This window comes from Vitis riparia, chromosome 4, assembly GCF_004353265.1.
Source record: "Vitis riparia cultivar Riparia Gloire de Montpellier isolate 1030 chromosome 4, EGFV_Vit.rip_1.0, whole genome shotgun sequence".
Taxonomy (NCBI): Eukaryota; Viridiplantae; Streptophyta; class Magnoliopsida; order Vitales; family Vitaceae; genus Vitis; species Vitis riparia.
Window position 1 is genome coordinate 703,165 of NC_048434.1, and position 22,387 is coordinate 725,551.

Here is a 22,387-nt window from a genome sequence, read left to right on the forward strand (position 1 = left end):
ACCTCCATGATTTTTCTCAATACTGCCTATAAGTTTTTATGACTTGATGGGCTGCTAAAACCAAAAGACGAGCTCAAATGCAAACTTACTAATCAATTTCATAAGATATTGGGAGGGAGTTTGATTATTGAAACAACCTTGTTTGCTTGATGCATGGTTTCCAATTGAGATGGACAAATATAAACCAACCCCACAGAGGGGGGAAAGAAAAGGGAAAAGAAAATGATAATGGTAATGGTTAGAATGTATGAATCGATAGTCTTCCTTAGGGTTTTCTTCAAAACCTTTATTTCCCATCTGTTCACTTTTTAACCCAAAATAAAAAAGGGAAAAAAACCTAGTTTGGGTGGGATGATATTTTGCTTGATTCCCAAGTTTAGGTAAAAGTGAGGGGTCCCCATTTCTCATGAGGCCTTGCATTTCCCTCCCCCTTGCTCTCCTCTCAAGCTACAAAGGCTTGGAAAGCATCTCCTTGAATGCTACTTCTAATTGGTATTCTCTGCATCAGAGAATAAACCCTATACATGTCATCCATCAGTGTTCAATTTAATGAATTTGGTGAACATTAATGCTGAAATCAAACCTCCAACAAGCATTTTCCATCCCACCCTTAACCTTAGAGATCCACTTCAGTAGGGAGGCATATGTGTCGACTGCATGCAAAGCAAACTTCAAGTGATATGAACCACCCCTCCATCCTATAGCACTTAAATATCAAGAAGCTTGAATTTGAGACTTTTGGTTTATCGGTCCAGACGGCTGAAGAACTTTGTCTCTCCACCGTATTCCACCTAAACATCAGGAAAAATGCAAGCTCAGAACCTTTGGATTCCTTCTCAAGTTTGAGAGAGATGGGTGACAGATACCAATAGTTAAAACTTCAAGCTAAGGACCCAACATCTACCCCCCAACTTTGGTTTACTAATTTGGACCTGCCTCCATCCGCAGGTTTTGTTACTTCAGTGAATAAAAAACAAATCTGCTGTTTAAGTACAAAAATGTGTCTAACAAGAACTAAAATTTGCCTCTCGATTTGTCAACAGAGGGGTAGATGGTAATGGATGAAGATAGAACTAAACCACAAGGAAGATCAGTTCAGAATGACAAAATGACAGTGCTATTTCAAAAATTCACCTACCGTCAGGGAAATATAGACATGGGAATTCTCAATATACAAACAATCAATTGATATTTCATAGCATACAACATACATTATTACAAATCTATTTCACAAGAAGAGTTCAATGAATCATACAATCCAAACGTTATAAGAGATGGATATAAAAATTTTAGATATTTTGTAAATGGGGAAAAAAAATGGCACTGTAGAGTCAATGTCATTGGTGGGTGGAATATGAGTCTAGGAAGAAAATGCACTGATTTAAACTAATCACAGAATAATACCTTTCAGACTCCAGCTTTTGAGGTGCCATTCAGTTTAAAAGTTGTTGCAGTTCACATCTTTCAGTTTTTTCTCTTGGAAGTCTTCTGGAAAGTCTGGTTAGTGTTATGATGCGCATTCATCCAGCCTGCTTTGAATTCAGAATGTGAAGTTGATATGAACAACTACTCTCAGCTAGAGCTTTTCGAACTAATTTGACACTACACATCCACATAATGTCTCAAATTTTGGCAGATTTCTTCATCCCTTAGCTTTGCCAGTGCTGTTTTCTCTAACTTCCTTATCCACTCTTTGCTAACATTGAAAAGTCTCCCAATCTCTTCTAGTGACTTGCGCTGCTGCTCCCCAAAACCATATCTTAACACCAAAATTTGCCTCTCTCTTGGGTCTAAACCTTTCAGAAGATTGTGAATGTCTTTTCTCTTGCATTGCCGCATGAAACCTTCTTCAGGGCTCTTTATTGATGTATCTGGTGTAAACTCCTGCATTGCAAAAACATGCAGGTTACTCAAAAATCCATCTGAAGAAGAATTCTAAACAATTAAGGCCATTTCTGTAAGTTTCCTTGTCTTGCAATATACGCTCAAGAGCATATGCATGTTATTTTATCCCCAAAGTTCTGGCAACCCATAAAGAAACCTACAAATCTTTCAGGATTTAAACAACTCAATTGTATAATCTTATGGACCACAAATATCATCATCCATTCCAGAATTAAGTATCACCACTTCTGCATCACTTATGGACCACTTGCTGATACTCTCTTGCCAGTGACCTATTATAAGTGAGCATATGATCTACTGGTTTTGGATCCAAAGGGAAGTGCACTAAGCAAGTGGAATGATCTATCAAAACCTCATCCTGCATTTGTGTAATCCTGAGTGCACAGAAGATGGCTTATTTCAGAGCCAGTAGATCCAAAGGGAAGTGCACTAAGCAAGTGGAATGATCTATCAAAACCTCATCCAGCATTTGTGTAATCCTGAGTACAGAAGTTGGGCTTATCCCATATTACATCTGAATTATTTATAGGTAATGGGCTTTCACTCGGCAAGAAGACAATCATATAAATTCTTAATTAATTGATCTTATTCAGCAGAAGCAATTACAAATTCTTAAACTTCATAGACACAAGCTGAACCAAAACAAAGCAATCATGGCCTTTTAAAGTGCAGAACAAGCAGTAAAAATGGCCTAGAAGGAAAAAGTGTAATCTTTCTCAATTTATCAGTAAGTTTCAATGTGCCAGCGACATTAGAGTGGAATTCACAAAGTAAATGCAGATAATTTAGAATTTTAACTCATACCAGAATTGTTGCACCCCAACAATCTTGGAAACTTTGATCAGTTGAACCCACAACCCTTAGGCAATTTCCAGCTGATCTAATTTTAGCAAGAGATAGACCAGTGAACTTTGCAATTTCATTATCATCTGGATATCTTCCATGGCTTTTGTAAAGGGCCTTTCGAGCTTTCTGTATCTGACCTATTGCCCTGTTTAATGTAAACTATAGAAAAAATTGAACAGAAAAGCGACATAATGAACAGATTTGAGCTTTCAGAAGAAGAAAAATATATTTAGGAAGTAAAACTCTAATTGCAAATTTCATGTTAGAAATTTGATGTCATTGACTCATACTAACATGGAATTTTGTAGTAAGAAACAATCTCTTAAAAGAAGAACAGTGCATACAGGAATTTTGACCCCTCTAGCATGCCGTGCCACCAAAGTTGACATTGATTTTCTTATCCAGTACTGGACATAGGTCGAGAATCTGTATCCCTTTGTGTGGTCAAACCGTTCTGCACCTTGCAGGACACCTAAATTCCCTGCCTGTGAAACAAGGAACGTGATAATTAGGCTTAGACAGGGTGGGTAATCAATTGCAGGAGGGAAAAGACATCATTATCATAACAATTAGTCATTGCAATTATAAATATAAAAAATAAAATAAAATAAAATTGTTTGAGATATATGAAGATAGACACATGCATAACAAAATTGTCTATTTCAAACCTTACAGAAAAGGTGAAGCTTAAAGACAGAAAACTCATACATTTCTTATTATTTAATGGGAGACACTTATGCCAACATTCAACAGTTAACACCATTTCTTAGGTGTTAACAAAATCCAAGGTGTCTGGCAGGAATTGTACTCCAGGATGAAGTCCATCCTATAGATTAGTTAAGTAGTATGTCATCTTCACTGCTACAAAAATCAAATTTGACAAGTTTTCAACAATGTAAAATGGGTGAGAGGGTTGGAATGGAACTTGTATACTGTCAAAAATCTATGGATGCACATTTCTGGTGCCTAATGCAAAGAGTGTCAACCCCTAAAAAATGAAAGAAGAAATGCTACCAAGATATAGCATGGTATAATAGCTGATGGTGGTACAATTATTGGACCTGTTAAAAGTAGATTAAGTTTTCATTAAGATAAACATCTTTATAAAGAAATTCCAAATTAATTGCAAAATTTAACACTACTTTTTTTTCTCTGAAAAATTCCATGGTAACAACCCAAGCCATCTTTCCTGATCTCTACTGCTTTCCCACTAAATTCCTAATCCAAATTAATTCCCAAAAATGAGTTACTATTGAACCTAGACTGCAACATAATTGTCATATTTAGCTCATAAATAAACCGCACGCATGGTATTTCAGGGGCAAATCCATTTATGAACTTTTCATCAGCTGAAGGAAACAAATGACAAAGTACGAACAAATCTAATTGACCTGAAGTATATCTTCAAAGGCTACTCCCATTCCTCTGTAGTTTCTTGCGATGTATACGACTAAGGAGTGTGTACTCCTTAAAAGTTCATCTCTGCAATACCAACCAAACTGCAATTGTTGTTGCAACACCTTCTTGTCGACTCCAGCAGCTTCTGCCCAGTTACTCAAGCTGGCCACATGCCCAATTTCTTCTTCTAAAGTTGCTCTGATTCTCTCCAAGTTGGCAACCAACTGATGGTATTCACAAAATATGGCAGTTTAGAACATGCTTGAAGCATGACTCCAAGAAAATAATGAACTTTACATGACAGAAAAGGAAACAACCTTCACTCCCTTTGACATTTCTGCCTCGTTCTTAGCATTCATCAATCTTTTACTTCTAGAGTTCAATGTTCTCTTTACAGTAGAAACACTAGGTCGGCCAGGACCTTTACGAATAGTTTTTGAGGGCAATGGAAAAGCATATATGTTGTCAGCTTTTTCCAATGCTCTTTCTCTCTTTGATTTTCTTTCTTCCTTTTTCCCAGAGCGAACAACAACTTTATCTAAGTGATCATCCACTGTGCCATTCGTTTGACACTCCCTAATATGCTCAGTAGGAGCGCTAAACAAATCAAAAGATGTAGATGTTTTGAGGGTCCTGGATAGACATATTTGGAATAGTTTTAGAGCTCCAAGCCTTCCTAATTGCACCATAATATCCCTTTCCAACCTTACCATGTTAGAATCAGCAAACATCTCCTCTAAAATATCAAGATTTTCCAATAACAAACTAAACTGCGATGCTTTGCTTGCTTGTAAGCCTGCAACAGATGCGGATATATCCTCTCCAATGGGTGCCTGAGAAGCATTGACTATCTTGAATAAATCACCATGTGAACATTTGCCAATTTTCATCTGAAAGACCAAAAGGCTACAATAAGGTTTCACATAGCTAGCAAGATAATAAAAAAGGCTAACTTGTCTACAAAATGCTTACTTTCATCTCCTCCATTTCTGAGTAATCATTCTCAAAGGTTTGTAGAGCTCCTGATGAGCATGCGAATGGCTTGAATGGATCTTTATAGAGAGTCTCACAGTCCTCAGAAGTAACAGATGGGAAAGAAAACCTTGTTGAGTCAAAGGAAGCCTCCTTACCTTGGACTGGATGATTTAAAATCAATGATCAATGATCAATGATCTATAACCAGGAAAATAAACAGATAAAAAGGACTAACAGTGCATGTATAGAGCACTATAGAAAAGTAATAAATCAATGCTGCAAAAATGAAGAAATTACCACCACCAATGCAGTTTTTGTTGGCATATTGATTTCTTTCATGTTACTTAGGTGGCTCTATTATAGGTTAAACTTTACTTCATAATCATCAGTTAATGTTCTTTCCAATAAACGTGCCAAGCTGATCAAACCATAAAGTTCTACTTCATCTTAGTCATGTTGGTTCATAAATGAACCAAGTAGATGTGGCCAAGATGATTGATAAAATCATAAAACTAGGAAGCTCCATAATTCAAGTCAATTGTTCATGTTCTAAGACAGAAACACTGATATTCCAACAACAAATATAAAACTTCAGAGCTTAGTTTTCTTAGAAAGTTGTCTCTGATGAATGTATAGTCATGCAGAAATCCTATAAGCCCTAAACAAATTTGCCGTACTGGGTAGTTAAAAAATTTTCAAAACTACTAAGAAGGGAATTCGCAACATACCCAACAAAATCCCACCAACGGAAGATTTCCAGGAATAGAATCATACCCAACATACCAAACAAACATATACAACCATGAATTTCAACAGAGTTCCATATTTAATCCGCATAATCAAGGGAAGCCACTATGTGAATCTTTTTGCATGATAATATCAACCCTAATACTAATTCATGTTAAGGGCCATTTGGGTGTCGCATGCCAACTGAAATGAACTCATAAATTCAATCATTTCAGGACCCTTCTGGGTCTGCTCCGCATCACACAAAAAAACATTAAAAAACAAAAAAAAACACGTGGAAATTGAAATACAGAGAGTTGATAAGCACACCTGAAGATGTGCAAAGCCTGGATGGTGAATTGGTGAGAGTAGGACAACTGATTGGAAAATCCCATTTCAGGTTTAGCCTGAAACCCATGCCCATGATGTTTCTCAGAGCCCATCAAATGTTCATGAAGATTGAATGGTACAAAGTGTGATGGGAAAAAGTGAACAACAGGGAGTGGATAATTTGGGTGTTGTGAGCTCTCCACCACTGGTTCTTTCATCTCCAAAAGGCTTTAATCACCTCTTCACATTTGTGTTCCAAGGTCAGCCACCAGCAGCCACATAAAAATATCTCCATGGGTTTTTGGATCCTCTCCAGTGCCCAATTCTCAATGGGACAATAACCGCCGGATTTTTTTATTTAATATAACAATTTAAAAAAAATCTATAAAATATTTTTAAAATAGGATTTTTAATATAAACATAGTTATAAATTTATATTAAATTTTTCATTTCAAAAAATGATATTAAAGTAAGTTTTTATTTCAGTAAATTTGCAAAAAAAAAAAATTTAATTGTTTTTATTAAAAATAAAAACACTTTTAAAATCATATAGTTTTTCCTGAACACTACTGAAAGAGGCTCCCCAGTTCCAGCCCCGCCTAATTCAACCCATTTTTCTAGAAACCGGTTTGAGTCCATTTAGACACGACGATCAAATAAAGCTCAGTCCATTGCTGGATCCGCAGCCTTGTGGCTCATCCAAATTCAATCCCAATTTCCAAACTGAAGCCAGGCTAGGCCCAAGAGGTCCCATTCTGAACCCATACCCATAATGAGAGGTTTGGGCTAGGCATTGGACCCACTGTATGGGTCTGTTTCATTGCTATCAATTTGGTCAAGCCCATTATCGGAATAGCCCAAACATTTGTTCAATACAACCCTGTTCAATAAACCCACCTAACCCAATAAAAGGAAGGACAAGGCCCAATTCTATTACAATAAGGCCCAAAATTATAAGGCTACGGGTTACGGCTATGGGCTTAAGGTGATGAAGACATCTACTACCCAGATAAGGTTTATGGAATACATCTCTTACTAACGTATAAACCTTTTTAAAAAATTTTCTTTTTTAAGTTATCACTATCATTGCATTAGTTTACATTATCTAAAAATGTTATCAGGGTTTTGATTTTTTATGATAAAAATAAATAATATTATTTTTTTGTACGAAAGTTATGGTGTGATATCTTACCTCGAATATAAGAGAAAGTTATTGCAATATGGGGTCCAATTAATTATGTAAATACGTTTTAAAATCATGAGAATCATTTTGGTTTAGAGCTGCAAACAATATCCATATAGTTGGAACATTTTCTATCATTTAGGAGATAATAATTACTATAATCGAATGATAAAATATATCCGTAGTTTGATTTTATGACACAAAATATCGATTGACCTAAAATTGATCAAAACTTACAAAAATATAAAACAAAACTTTTATAAATGAAATTAGAAGTATAATAAGTATTTTAAAGTTGTTTTGTTGAATAAGTTAATATATATATATAAGTGTATATTGATTATTAAATTACATCAAATATTATTTAATAATAAATTAATAATATTGTGATATTTGATTATAATATATTTAATTTTAAAATATATTTAATATTAAAATTATGATATATTTAATTTAATTGTATTAAATGATAATGAATGTGTACATTTTTAATATTTAATTCATATATTGATGATATTAAAAAAAATTGCTACTTAATTAAATGATAATAAATTAACTAGTCTCAACCTTTTGTTGGGGTTGAACTCCTGGGAGCAGCAATGCACCCCATTTTTGAGCTTTGACTCGGTCAAAGCCGATATTTCGGTTGAAATTACTCAGATCAGGGCCCACGGTGTGAGCATTCGCACCCAAGAATCTCCTTGTGTGGATAAACATGGAGGAGTGGGAGTGAAAATAAAGGCAACGCCAAAAAACTTAAAAAGAAAGAGTCAAAATCATGGGGATCTCGAGATCGAAAGCAAACCATATCCATTGCCACGCGTGTCACCGGCAGCTGAAAGCTCCACCCACCACGTGTGCCTCTTTTACTGTTATTCACGTGACGATCTGACACGTGTCGAGTAGTACGGGATTCCATGCGCATTGATACTTTGTACGGATATGGATTGTTTTGTCGCATTGTGAGGTGAGAGATGGATGACGTGGCAGGTTGGGTGCTCCAAAGATGAGGGAGCTGAGTTGCCGCCGGCATTCATGAGATGCGGCGGCTACATTTGTACCGTTTATTTGTTGAATTAATTTATTTTCCTTTTAAATTAAATTTCCTCATTCTAATGAATTATATTTCATATTTTAATCAAATAATTCGTACTCCTCGGTCACATTTTTTCTATTATTAATTATAAATATGAATTGTTTTTACCTTAATTGTATTTTTTAATATAATTTTTCTTGAGAAAATGCATTTCAATTGATGTATTGATAAAAAAATAAACAAAATATTTTCTCCAAGTCAAATTTTATTTTATTATATTTTTTATAATTCGTGCGTAGGTTATCCATGAATTAATATATATATATATAATATTTTATTTTATGGAAATATGGTAATTACTTTTCCTTTAATACCTAAAGCATTTTTTATAAAATAGCTGTCATTTGCTTCCTTGAGATTGTGCTTTTATAAAATAAATAAAAAATTATGATTGAATAAAATGTTATAAATGTAATTTTTGGTGAGAAGTATTGATATGTTTTAATTTTTAATTAGAAAAATGAAAATTATTCTCTTTTCTTTCCACATATTTTCAATTATTCATTATACTCTATCTCTTTTTTTTAATTATTATAATAAATATTATTAAAAATTTACATTTATTTCATCTAAGTACATCTACCATTTTTCATGTAATTTGTTTGCTTTGAGGGTCTTTTATTTTTATTTTAGAAAGAAAATATGTTTTCACACACATATATATATATATAATAATTATAACATAAAAATTCTTTAAAAATAATTTAAATTTTATACACTTATTGTATTTAAATGATAAAAAATAATGCATTTGACTAAAAAAATATATATGAAATATTAATTATTTATATTTTATAAATTTAATTTTTTAGTTTATAATTTTTCTTTCAATGAGTATATGAAAATATATTTTTTCCCTTTTGGGTTAAAGAGGTAAAAAACTATGCATATTTTTTAATATCTTGATCGTATTACATCTTTATCCAATTTTTCAGAAATAAAAGCAATAAATTTGTTTATTTTTAGCATTATTTCCACTTGTTTAAGTTAAAAGAAAATTTGTCAGGAAGATGTACTCTCTATATATATATATAGAGCCCCTCATGCAGATATTACGGTTACACCGACGTCAGGGATCAACTCTGATACCATTTGTAAAGACCCATACCCAACCATATAGATATTGTTCGTTTTGGGCCCAAGGGGACCCTCACGAGCCTCTATATATATAGCGCTAGGAACATTCTCCTCTATCCGATGTAGGACATCACATTTTAACCCACATCACATTTTAAATATAGAAGAGAAATTCTCTTTTTTTTTTTTTTTCTAAAATACAATTTTTTAAAGGCCGTTCCGCAATACACACTTACCAAAAGTAATTTATTTACGTTTCAAAAAAACTAAAAAAAGGCCATACTCCTTGTCTGACGTGGCATTCTACCATCGGAGTATCTGTGTCGCAACACGGTGGTGCACCACCACGGCCTCTTATAGCCACCGGCCCTTTAATATGCGTACGTTAGCAGCGGCCACCACCAACTACCGTCAGATAGTACAAAATAAAGCCTTGCTCTAAAACCACCAAACGTCAAAGTACTGGGAATGGTAATTTTACACTGAATATTGTTATTATTATTATTATTATTAGCAGTAATAATGTACTTGTCAGGGGTATTTATGTCATTCCCTGTTATTAAATGACGGTCAGTGGTTTGAAGAGCGAAATCCAGTGGAGTAACTGGCATTTAAGTTAAAAGCTCCCTATTCGTACTCCCACCACAGTCCAAGGATCCCTACGACGTCGTTTTGTTGTTGAAATTCTTAAAGTGGTGACGTGGGGCTCGCCGCTCCGCCTAGCGGCTTACAAACCGCCAGGTGTAGCGTGATAGGTGTGAAATTCCTTTTATGACCTCGTGTAAAGGCGTGTATGCTTTGAATACGTGTCCTTGGGCAGTAATTTCCACCGTACCCGCACTGTGCATGACTGCCACTCGCTGCCTTCCCTCCACGCGTCCCACTACTTCCTCTCACTTCCCGCCAAAACCGCACAATTTCTCGTGGACTACTCGCTAAAATATCGATATTTTAAACGGAAATTATCGCGATATATGCTGCTTTTGCCGACTATTAAACCTGTGGATGATGCCACGTCAGCTCCAAGAGTTACATCCTGTGATGCTCGATGGTGACAGCCTCTCTAATCAAAATCAAGAAAAAAAATCAACAGCAAGATTGCAGAGGTAAAATTCGATTTAATATTACCCACTTTTTAAAGATATTCATCTAACCTGAAGTTGAAATCTAGTTATGTAGGTCAGCAGATCGATGGTGGAGATGCGGCTGTGAGCATCGATGGTCACAGGAGACAATGCAGTAGTTCAATTTATATTTTAATTTTTAACGGTGATGGTAGAAGTGGAGGCGGTAGCGTGGTAGATTTTTTTTCTAAACCTAACTATAGTTAGGTTAAGTAAACCATGGTTAGTAAACTTGAGTCCCACTCCGTCTGGCAGTTTATATTTGAGAGAGCATGGCTTCACTGATTTGATGTCCGCAGCCTAACGACGATGATGATCGGAGAGCCAACTCGATCCAATCCGACGGTGCAGGTTCCTCCGTGGGACCCTTACGATGATCCAACGGCTGGGATGGGTTCTCCGTTCCCAGTTAGTGGAGTTAATTTCAACGGCAATGCCGCTAGTCCCACCGGCGGTGATTATAATCCGTTTATAATCAGCGAGGCCTTCTCTTCACTGCAGCGTTACCTGCCATCAAACGAGTTCGGGACCGAGTCCGGCGATGAGTCGGAGACGGTGGTGGACGCGTTCTCATGCGATCAGTTTCGTATGTTTGAGTTTAAAGTGCGGAGGTGCGCACGTGGGAGGTCACATGACTGGACAGAGTGTCCGTACGCGCATCCTGGGGAAAAGGCTCGCCGGAGGGACCCCCGGAAGTTTCACTACTCTGGCACGGCGTGCCCGGAGTTTCGGAAAGGAAACTGCAAGAAGGGCGATTCATGCGAGTTTGCTCATGGCGTGTTCGAGTGCTGGCTCCACCCTGCTCGTTACCGGACTCAGCCTTGCAAGGATGGGTCCGGTTGCCGCCGGCGAGTATGTTTCTTCGCTCACACGCCGGAGCAGCTCCGGGTTCTTCCTCAGCAGAGTCCTAGGAATCATGGGTCGGCCGAGTCATACGACGGCTCACCTCTCCGACTCGCTTTTGACCCGTATCTGTCCAAGGGTTCATTTATTTCATCTCCGACTTCGACTCTGATATCGCCGCCGGTGTCGCCACCCTCTGACTCGCCACCCATGTCGCCGAATAGCCCATCCTTTACTGGCTCATTCAACTCGATGAGCGAACTCGTGGCGTCCATGAGAAATCTACAAGTTGGGAAGGCGAAAATGAGCCCTCAATCATGGGGAGTCCAAATGGGATCCGGTTTCATATCTCCTCGCGGCTCAACCCTGCGCCCAGGGTTCTGTAGCCTGCCTTCCACCCCCACTCGAACTCCGGCTCGCTCCGGACTCGGTGGCCTCGACGTCTGGGACAAGACTTGCGAGGAAGAGCCAGCAATGGAGAGGGTTGAGTCTGGAAGAGACCTGCGTGCAAGAATATATGCTAAAATCAGCAAAGAAAACTCACTGGATCGAGACTCGTCCCCCTCTGCCCCTGACTTTGGCTGGGTCTCAGAGCTGGTGAAGTGAAAAGAAAGAAACCTAATCCGACTTGGTACTAAGTGGGGAGTTCCGATTATATCATTATTTTTTGGGTTTGAATCGATGACCTTTGATTCTTCTGACGGTGTGGATATTCAGATTTCTCTGTAAATACTCTAGTTGGGAAGGAAGAGATCAAAGTCTCTATTTTGTGGTGCTTTTCTATCTTTTTTTTTTTCTGCAATGAAAAATGCAGACTTTTGTATAGACAAGATGAATTTCTTAGGACCGGCGAAGATGCGTGGCGGTTGGTTTGGCCATTTGTCTATGATTTGTATTTCCCTTTCGATTTTGTTAAGAAATTTTTCTGTAAGCTCCCATGTTTACTTCTAATCAATGTAATATATTCTTCTTCTTCTTCTTCTTCAACTCTCCACCTTCTGAACATAATCATAAAAAGTTGGTAGAATGAATCCTTGGTTTGTTTTATCATTTCCTGGGAATATAATCATAATCATATGTATAAAAGAAAAGTGGTGGTTTGTCTCGAAGCTTTCAACCTCCTGAAGATGGGCTCAAATGGGATGTTTTTGATCCCTTTAAGATTGATCTATGCTTTCATTTGTATGTGTTGTTGGATTGTCTGGATCATTCCCCTTCTCGGCCACTCTCACTGTTTTCCTCATCTTACATCTCTGTTTTACCTAGGCCTCGTTTGGATATTTGTAATTTGGATTCTTAGAACCACAAAATAATTTTTTAATTTAAAATTTTTTTATCTAAATTTGATGAAAAATTATTATGACAATTCCCCAAAAAAATAAAAAATAAAACAAACAAAGAAAACAATGGGTGATGAAAACGAAGGAGAGTTGAAAAAGTGAGTGGAGTTAAAGGAAGCAAATAAATAATAAAGAAGATGTCCACTCCAACCCACCTTTATATAAAGTAGTAATAATAATCTTTTAGGGTTTATCCAATTGAGATTTAGATGATAATGTGACATGGATGTTGGAACTGATAAACCAGTCCTTATCCTCATCCCCACCATTTTCTATTTATTTTTTAAAATAAATTATAAAAATATATATTATATTCTCATTCACCCCCAAATCCAATTTCATAGTCATGCACTATCACTTCTTCTCATTTGTGGATGTGGGAGGGTTTAGGAGACAGGATATGGTCAATGTGGGCCCACTTTTATTATCCTAATCAAACGAAATATAATCAAAAAAAAAATTCAAAGAGATTGGGTTTTGGATTTGGACACAAAAATTAAAATAATGATGGAAAGGGCCAGGGGGGAGCGCAAGTGGAGATGGTGATTCCATGGTTTGGTTGGGTCATGGTTTGAACCCAACAAGTCCCTTGAAAGGCTCAAGGGTGTGAGGGGTTCTCCGCTAGTGTGCCCTTGGGGGCTCTGGTGTGGTGGGGATCAGGTCTCCTCCAACCCATGAAACAACTCCTTCTCTCATCTCTATCCTATCAATACCCAAAATTATTTTTATTTTTCTTTTAAAAAAATTGAAAATTACAATTCTCAAAATGAAAATTAAATTATATAATAATAGCACTTACTCCTGCAATCCTGTCAGATCAAGCCTGATATGATGTTTATTTTCATGCAAATGTACAAAAAATCCAATAAAAACATCTAAGGGAAATAATTTTGTCAATAGTCCAAAATAGAAATTTAAATTTCATTATCATTTAGGTAGCTTTATTTCAAATACCTTTAGTAAAAATGTTTCCTTTACCAAATTCATTTATTGAAAATAATCCCTATTTATTGGAAATAGGGATAGGGTTCAATCCCTCTAAACGAAGCAATAGGATAACTTATACTACATATTATGTTTGGTTCATAAGAAACGTTCTTTTTATGAGAGAATGTAAAGATTAAAAGTGTGTTTGATAGTGATTTTAAGAAGTATTATTGTAAAATACATTTTAAGATGATATTTATTTTTTTAATGAATAAAAAGAGTCAAGATATTTGATTTTTTTTATTCAATTAAATACCAAATATCATCTAAATCTTTTGTTCCGAAGGATTTTAAAAAGTCCACTACGATTAAAAAAAGAATCGTAGAGAACTAAAGCTATCATATTTTAGTTTGGGTATGATATCATGCTTTGAGATGGAGGACAAAATGGTATAAACAAATGAGAAAGACGATGAGAAAGAAGACTCTCGTTCCATTTAAGATGATTACTTCAACTTGAAGATAGAAAGATGAAACCCTAACTGATACCATGGTTTCCAAATAAAGATGTTAAAAGAAGGAAAGTTTTCTTAGTGTTCCTTTTCATCTTCTCATATATAGAAAGAGAGGGGACCCAAGAATGATGGATTAAGAAGAATTGTTCCCTTCATGGCGGTGATAGGGATTCCTAGGCCAATGTTTTCGACCCCACTATGTGCCATCAACCCGTCGTTTGGATATTGGATAAATCTAAAGCTGACTCATGCTTGAAGCAGCATATTTTGACTTCATTTATTTGTTCTCCTTTGGGGCAAAATTTGATTGATGGTTCCAAATTGCTAAGTGGGTATTCCACATTTTATTATATAATAAAAATTTAATGTGATTTATATATTTTTATTTTTTCTATTTAAAAAACTAAAAAGTATATATTTTTAATTATATTCTTCTTCTTTTTTTTTTTCATATTCATAGTTCTTATTAGAACCGAGAATATTTCGCCTTTATTTTTAAATTTTTATTATTGAACTTGAAAACTAAATTAAAAAAATTAGGACGTGGGAACATTTTCAAAAATGATTTTTATAAAATAGTTTTGGAGAATAACTTTTAAAAACATTTCTCAATTATTTTCAAAAACAAAATTTTGTTTACAATTTAAATATGAAAAATAATTTTACCGGTTTACTTTTTTTGTAAGAAATAAGTATTTTTATATAATATAAAAGTTTTTAAAGTATTATTCGTACTTTAAATTATTGCTCAAAATATTATATGAAAAATAATTTAAAAAATTTTTTTATTTAAAAAAAGACTATTTTCAAAAAGTTACTTTTTTTAAAAAAAAATTAAGAAACATGTTTTTTGAATTAAAAAACCATTTTCAAAAATTGTTTTAAGATATTTCAATGTTTTTAAAATTACTTACAACTTTTATAATGCATTTGATAGTAATTCTTAATAGTGATTTTAAGAAGTGTTTATATTCTTTTTAACAGAAAAAATTATAAATACTTCCTAAAATCACAGTTAATCATACTCTTAATTTTAAATTTAAATATTAAAAAAATAAAGTGGCAAGTGAGAATAGGGACCAACATCAAATGCAATGAATGGAGACAAATAAAAGACACAAGGAGGCTTAGATATGCCCCACCTTTACTTAGAAAATCTAAGGCCACTTTTTAGCTTATGCAGAAAGAATTGCACCCTTTAGCTTTCAATTTTTCTTTTTTTCCTTTTGGAAAACAAGAGTAAGATTCTTCTTAAAAGTAATTACCACCCAAATCAAGAAATTTGAGCACTCTTGTCTGTCCCTCTTACATTAGTCATAAGAAATTAGCTCAGTGAAAGTAAAAAGTCAACAATTATTTGACTTTCTCCAGTAATGAATGAACTTTCTACAATAATTTCTCAAAATGGTGATTGTATTTTTGAGTAACTAATTCAATTATTCTGACTCATAATTTGAAAAACACCTCTACCAAATTTTTGATTGAAAATAATCAATTAAAAACTATTTAAAAAATTATTATAAAAAAGTAATTATTGTTGGTGTCGAGCCAACTGGATTCAGGTCCGTCCAGTTTCACTAGAGTTAAGTGGACTTCTTCCTTACACAAAATGATATCCGTACAAGTGGTTCGAGCACGCTCCTTCGAAACTTAAGTTAGATGAGGATAACTCTTAACTATTTTTTGTGGAAGAGAATGAGTGTGTACCTTGTTTGTGTTTCATGAGGTGCTTATATAGAGCTGATGATACCGTTATTATAGTGTTGATTATGCACTCTTACCCTTCTTGTAATGATGATTGTCTTTAAGGTAGAAATCAAGCCTTGATAGGACAATCAATGTCGTTATTGCTGCGTGGACTGGGCAATCACATTAAGTAAGGGCTGCTGACTGGTGTCATTTGCTGACTATCATGCCAAAATCTCGGACCATATAACTAACTATCCATTTAGCTTGTCAATGTATGGGATTGCTTGTGACAATTAATTGACATTGATTTTTAGGTGTAAATGACATCTAGTCCATTGCTCAGACATCAGGCGCGGTTAATCACACATGTCAAAAATCTTGAGGACTTGATTAGATTGATTTGCCCGTTTGATTGGTCCAACCAACTTGATCTGTTATTTCATTTGGCATTGAGGGCTCGTCTAAAATGTCAACCGACTTGATCTTTCCATTCCGTCTAACATTGTGGAAGAAGAAAAACTTCTCACTTCTGGTGCCAAACGGAGCTTATCTTGGTTCCAAATGAAGTGATCCCAAACTGGTTATATATTTACATTGGTCAGCAGCTCAACTAAAGGGTCTTAAGTCTAGGAAAGACACGTGGAGAAAAGCTCCCTAGAATTACCATTCAAATCCATAAATATGAACACTTTATTACTCCTTCTGGATTAGTAAATAGTGTTTGCTCTACAGACGTGAATAATGATTGACTTTATGAATGAGCTCTCCACTGTAATTTTTCAAAACCCTAACTGTAATTTTGAATGACTGATTCAATGATTTTTATTTTTATTTTAAAGAAAATGTATAATGAGTTGATGGTATACAATCAATTAAGATCTGCTTTTTGGAAACTCATTAACAAAAAGCAATTTTGAGTGTTGTTTTTTTATAAAAAAATAAAAAAATAAAACATGACATCGGTCACTTTATTTTATACAAGTAAATCACAATAATAATAATTGATTTTAGTGTATAAAAAAAATCATAACAATGATAATTGATTTTATGAATTAATTCTCTAAAATAATTTCCACTAATTGATTCTGCATTTGAACTCGCTTTTGATCTTGAATTAGTTGTTGGATATTTTAGGTTGATAATTGTTTTTTAAAAGATTTAGAGTATATTTGACAGTATTTTTGTTGAAAATATTTTATTGAATTTTTTTTAAAAGTGTTTTTATGTGTTTCTTCAAAAAAAAATATTACAAATAATTTTTAAAAAATTTTAAAATATTTTTAAAATTTTATCAAATACACAAAAATACTTTTTAAGTAAAGTGTTTTAAAAAAAAACATTGTGAAATAATCTCTTACAACATAAACCATAAAAATTTCATTTCTTATAAAAGCTATTTATGAATTATGAAGAAGTTATCAAGTGTTGAATATATTATTATTTTGCATCAATATTATTTTAGTTTAGGGGAATTCTCAATGTATGATTCCAATGACAAAATGTGCATCTCTTTTCCCATTGCTTTTTTTTTTTTTTTTAAATAAAATAAAAGGGGCATGTGAAGAGACTGCATTACTCTCTTCTTCAACATTCTTTATCTCATCTAAAAACCTTAACCTAATTTCTTTTCTCCTTCCTTTTTCTTTCCTTTGAAACGTTAATATTATCTTCCCATTTTTAATACAAAAAGGAAAGAAAGGAAAACCAAAAATTTCTCCATGGATGACCCCATTTCGATCCTATCCTTCTATGAAATCATATCTTTTTATCTTTATCCATAATGTTAAGAGTGGGTGAGGTAGGTGTCCAAAAAAACCCCTTCCATTATCATCCCTAAAATTTCCTTTCTAAAATCAAAAGTATGGGTGAAATTTTACAAGTTTATTTCAATTTTTTTCTTTCGATATATCAAAGAAAAAATCCAAAAAATTTATCAATTAACGGAGCTCTTTTCAAAACTTACCGCTTTCATATTTGATATTATGTCAACAAAAACTTCAAAGACACAAAAATAAACAATACATATATAAAAACACATAAGGTTTTAATGTCATTTGATCAATCATATTTATATCCACAGATAAATAGATCAGTGAGATCGAGATGTGTTTAATGTTAGTCATTTTCTCTCTTTTCATCTTTTTAACTTTCTGTCGATCTTATTTTCTTTTGTTTATTCACCTGAAAAGAAATTAAAAAAAAAAAGAAAAAAGAAAAGTAATAAAGTAAGCATCATGTTAGAGCATGGTTGTTGCAACTAGAACAATCATGGTGGCCCTTTCATTTTTGGTCTTTTTTCTTGAAATCTAAAATGGGAATTGTCATGTAGTCTTTGTTAGGGAAATATGCATAGAGCTCTTCAAAATTACTTTATATTCAATGAATCTCTTATAACAATGGTATTATTGTTTTGAAATTAAGATTATTGGCTTCCATTTCAGCTTGCAGAAGCAGGGGATGAAGGGACATTAATGTCTGCAAAATGTGCCCTACACTTGACACCCATAAGAATTTGTCCCCAAAAAAATGGTCCTCACATTGTTTGGTGGCGTACATGCCCCAACTCATTCAATGTCCTCTTATTCATTGAACCCATTCAACAAATTTTTCCTATTTTTATCTCTTATCTTTATGTGGAACATTTGTCTCCCAAAGCCATTCTTCTTGATTGAGAAGTTGAAGCCTTGGCCTGGGTGTTTCCGGACAGATATGTCTCTTTTGGAATCTCAACAAAATTTAAAATAATGAAAATGGGCATATGATTTGGGCCCATGAGCACAGAGTGAAATCAACATTCCACCTATAAAGATATACGCTACATGGGAATCATCACTATCAATGCCTTGTCTCCTCATCTTCTAAATTCATGAACTATCCCATTTCTTTTTCAATTGCATTGGATTCAATAATAATAATAATAATAAATTATATTTCTTTTATTAAAATAAAATTTCAAAAGAATCGGTCTAGATGAGGTTAGGAGTACAAACTAGTCATTAAAATTTTAAAGGATGATAATGACCTTCTATAACATGACTCAATGATAATGTCTTCTGAAATTGAATTCGAGTCTACCCTCTTGATATCTAGATAATATTACATAGAAGGATGGGTTGATATAGGTGGTGTTTGTTTTTTTACTTAATTCTAAATAGAACTTTAATGCTTAATAATATTAAATATTAAATTATTTATTTTTATAATATTTTATTTCTATTAAGTATTAAAAAGTAAAAAAAAAAAAAAAAAAACCAATATGTTATTTTTTTTATTTAGAAAAAATTACATATTTTGACCTTTTTATTCATTAAAAAGTTTATAATAAGTTATGAAAAAGTAGAAAAATAAACAACGATAAATTCTGAAAACAAATTGCTTTCAGTAAAAAGTAAAAAAAACAAACACCACCAACTGAGTTTGCTTTTTCAACGGTTGGATTAATACCTCCCTATCAGGGTGGATTTTCATTCTTGGAGACAAGGATCAATATTAACTATTAAGCTCTTTTTTGGCGGGTATTGGGCTGTAGGAGCCCAATTAATGAGACATGGGTCAGGAGTCCATGCCCAAAGTCAAATGTGGATTATTAGAGTAGCCCATATGGTTTGACTTGGGCTTTTAGGGCCATATGGTTTTTGGGCTAGCGCGAGTTCATTGGACCAAGCTGAACCGGCTTAAGCCCTCTTTAGATATAAAACCCAAAACTCAAAAGCCCAAAATAAAAAATGATATGTTTTTTAAAAAATTTATATTTTCTCGGTCCATCGAATAACAATAACATGTGATATAATCGAATTTAAAGAAAATAATCAAAGCTCGATTAGAAAATAATTTCTCTATTCTTTAAAGTAAAGAATGTGTTTGATTGAAATAGTCTTTTGGGAATTTAGGTTTATTTTTAGAATAAATTTAAAATATTTTTTAACAATTAAAAAAATATATATTTAAGACTAAATTTAATATAATTTCATTAATATTTTAGAATCTAGGTCTGTGACATGAACAGTTGAATAGTTCAAGCTTTGAAAAGGTTTCCTCCATGGAACTTGCGTGGCAAGGTACATTTCACAGAGATTACCCTGAACCATTTGCACCTCTAGGCACGTGCACCACACGCACCAATCAACTACCCATGCACGTCAGCACTTAAGCCCACTGTTTGTATACAGCAATGACTTTGTCCAACAATGAAAGGTCTATTTTAATATACTGATATGAATTACCCTGTTCATCAAATATGGATCAATATAAACCCTAGACTTTGCCATTTTCAGAGCCTTTTGATCTTATGACCAAAGTCAGTGGTTCAATGCCATCATGATCATTTAAGGAATGGAAATTAAATGTCAAGTGGCAGAATTAATTGTTGAAATTGGTTTTTTCTACATATAAATATTTGGGTTTTCGTATTTGAAGGTTAAACAAATTTTTATTCTTAAAAATAACCTCCTAAATATAATTATTGTAAAAATCAATTAACTTTAAAAAATATTTTTAAAAACATTCTCAAGCGGTCAAAATACTAATAATAACGACGGTTTAAGTATTATCATAAATATTATTCATTTTGAGTTCACGGATGCAATTCATTTTTAGAACGGTTAAAAAAATTTGTCACTAAGTGGTACGAGACATCACGAAAAAAATAATAAAAAATTAGAAAGATAGATGGTTAAAGTCATTAAGCAAGCCAATAATATTTTAAGAACAAGAAATGATGATATTGTTTGATTATTGACGGGGTCCCTCTATGCAACCAACAAGTAACAAAAATAAGATAAAAATTAAATAAAGAAATAATAAATGAAAGGGTCATACAAAGTCAAGCTTTATAAAAGAGCCATGATCACCCTTACAAACCCCACACCAGAAGCCCACTTATTAAGCTTTTTCTCTAAATTTTCTTCTCCTCCTTTTCTTCTTCTTCTTCTTCTTCTTCTTCTTCTTCTTCTTCTTCTTCTCTTTCAATCTGTATTTGTTTTTTTGTAGGTTGGGTGTTTGTAGGGTTTATAAATGGGAAGAGCACCTTGCTGTGACAAAGCAAACGTGAAGAGAGGGCCATGGTCTCCTGAAGAAGATGCTACTCTCAGAAACTATGTTCAGACTCATGGCATTGGTGGAAATTGGATTGCTTTGCCAAGGAAAGCTGGTATTTTCTCTCTCATTTCTCAATTTTCTTATCATAGAGGAAAATCATGCACAAGGGTTGTTCTTGAAAAACAGAATTATTTCTCGAATATGTCACTGTACGGAAAACATTTTCCTTGTTTTCAAGCCAGAATTTTCAGTACCTGTTCTTCACGGCTGTGCTCTTTCTTTAATTCCAAACAAACAAAAGGGAAAATGGAAGAAGGGTTTCTTCCATAACTCGAATTAGAGCCCAATTTCTTATTATTCAAGTAAAATTTGATTTCTTGTTACAGGCCTGAGGCGTTGCGGCAAGAGTTGCAGATTGAGGTGGCTCAACTATCTCAGGCCAGACATCAAACATGGTGGTTTTACTGAGGAGGAAGACAAAGTCATATGTGCCATCTATAATCAAATGGGAAGCAGGCAAGATCACTTAATTTTATTTTCATCTTTCGGATCATATACTACATTGATTATTTTCCTGATATTTTTTTTCATCAATTTTGTTAGCTTAAAATATATATATATATAGTTCTGATTATTAATTTAGGTTTCATCTTGGTTAGATGGTCTGTCATAGCTTCTCAACTTCCAGGAAGAACAGACAATGATGTCAAGAACTACTGGAACACCAAACTGAAGAAGAAACTAGCCAAATTTCACAGCAATGGCAATGCTGCTAACAACCCTAATCCTTTCAGCTCCGCTCCACCGCCTACCGCTGCTCCTATGCCGGTAACCGAAGCCTACCGTCATGGTTTTCCGCCATTGCTGACTCAAGGTTATACTGGTACAAGTAATAATACCGGAGTATCAGAATTTGGTGCAAGTTCTAATAATGGTCACAATGTTTTCATATCTGATCAAGGTGGTTTGAGTACTGATCATGCTACTGGTATATCTTATGTGAGCTACTTGCCCGGTACCCGAGGCGGGGAAGATGATGGGGTTTTGATGGATTTTGGGATGGGAAATCTTCCATATGATATCATCAGTGGCTTCTGGTTTCAGGAGAAGGACAGTACTGAAGTTACTCCAGGTTCATCAAGTTTGGATGAGTTTCCCCATCTCAACATTAAGCCACAAGGATTGTGACAAAGTCGTACCAGTAACCAGTATTAATGAAAGAAAAAGAAAAAGAAAAAGAAAAAGGGTGAGAGGGCATGATCAAAGTAGGTTTTTGTTGATAGATGGAAATTGAGATGTTATGATGTAAATGAAATTAAAGAGACTATATATCAGTAGATGAATTTAGCCAAGTACTCGATTTTTATTTTTATTTT

General features: G+C 34.1%; 3 protein-coding genes across 4 annotated transcripts; 2 read left to right on the forward strand and 1 right to left on the reverse strand.

The window, feature by feature from the left end:
- Nucleotides 1-213: 213 nt before the first annotated feature.
- On the reverse strand, nt 214-6,459 carry LOC117912864 (RNA polymerase sigma factor sigC). 2 transcript variants are annotated; one of them, XR_004651049.1, is made up of 8 exons: nt 6,181-6,459; nt 5,122-5,285; nt 4,467-5,039; nt 4,143-4,373; nt 3,096-3,236; nt 2,710-2,910; nt 1,405-1,884; nt 214-791 (listed from the first exon to the last, which is right to left on the reverse strand). XR_004651049.1 is itself a non-coding variant. In XM_034827627.1 (7 exons), exons 1-7 carry the CDS (start codon nt 6,272-6,274, stop codon nt 1,603-1,605), a joined length of 1,686 nt encoding a protein of 561 aa, XP_034683518.1. In that variant the 5' UTR covers nt 6,275-6,459; the 3' UTR covers nt 1,160-1,602. The 2 variants fall into 2 exon arrangements, 1 of the variants encoding a protein (XP_034683518.1); XM_034827627.1 differs by lacking the exon at nt 214-791 and having other exon boundaries at nt 1,160-1,884.
- Nucleotides 6,460-10,938: 4,479 nt separating this feature from the next.
- LOC117913064 (zinc finger CCCH domain-containing protein 23-like) lies at nt 10,939-12,490 on the forward strand. Its single transcript, XM_034827960.1, has one exon. The coding sequence runs from the start codon at nt 10,970-10,972 to the stop codon at nt 12,107-12,109; it is 1,140 nt and encodes a 379-aa protein (XP_034683851.1). The 5' UTR covers nt 10,939-10,969; the 3' UTR covers nt 12,110-12,490.
- Nucleotides 12,491-20,909: 8,419 nt separating this feature from the next.
- Nucleotides 20,910-22,387, forward strand: LOC117913120 (transcription factor RAX1-like). The gene is made up of 3 exons (XM_034828047.1): nt 20,910-21,123; nt 21,398-21,527; nt 21,671-22,387. Exons 1-3 carry the CDS (start codon nt 20,988-20,990, stop codon nt 22,197-22,199), a joined length of 795 nt encoding a protein of 264 aa, XP_034683938.1. The 5' UTR covers nt 20,910-20,987; the 3' UTR covers nt 22,200-22,387.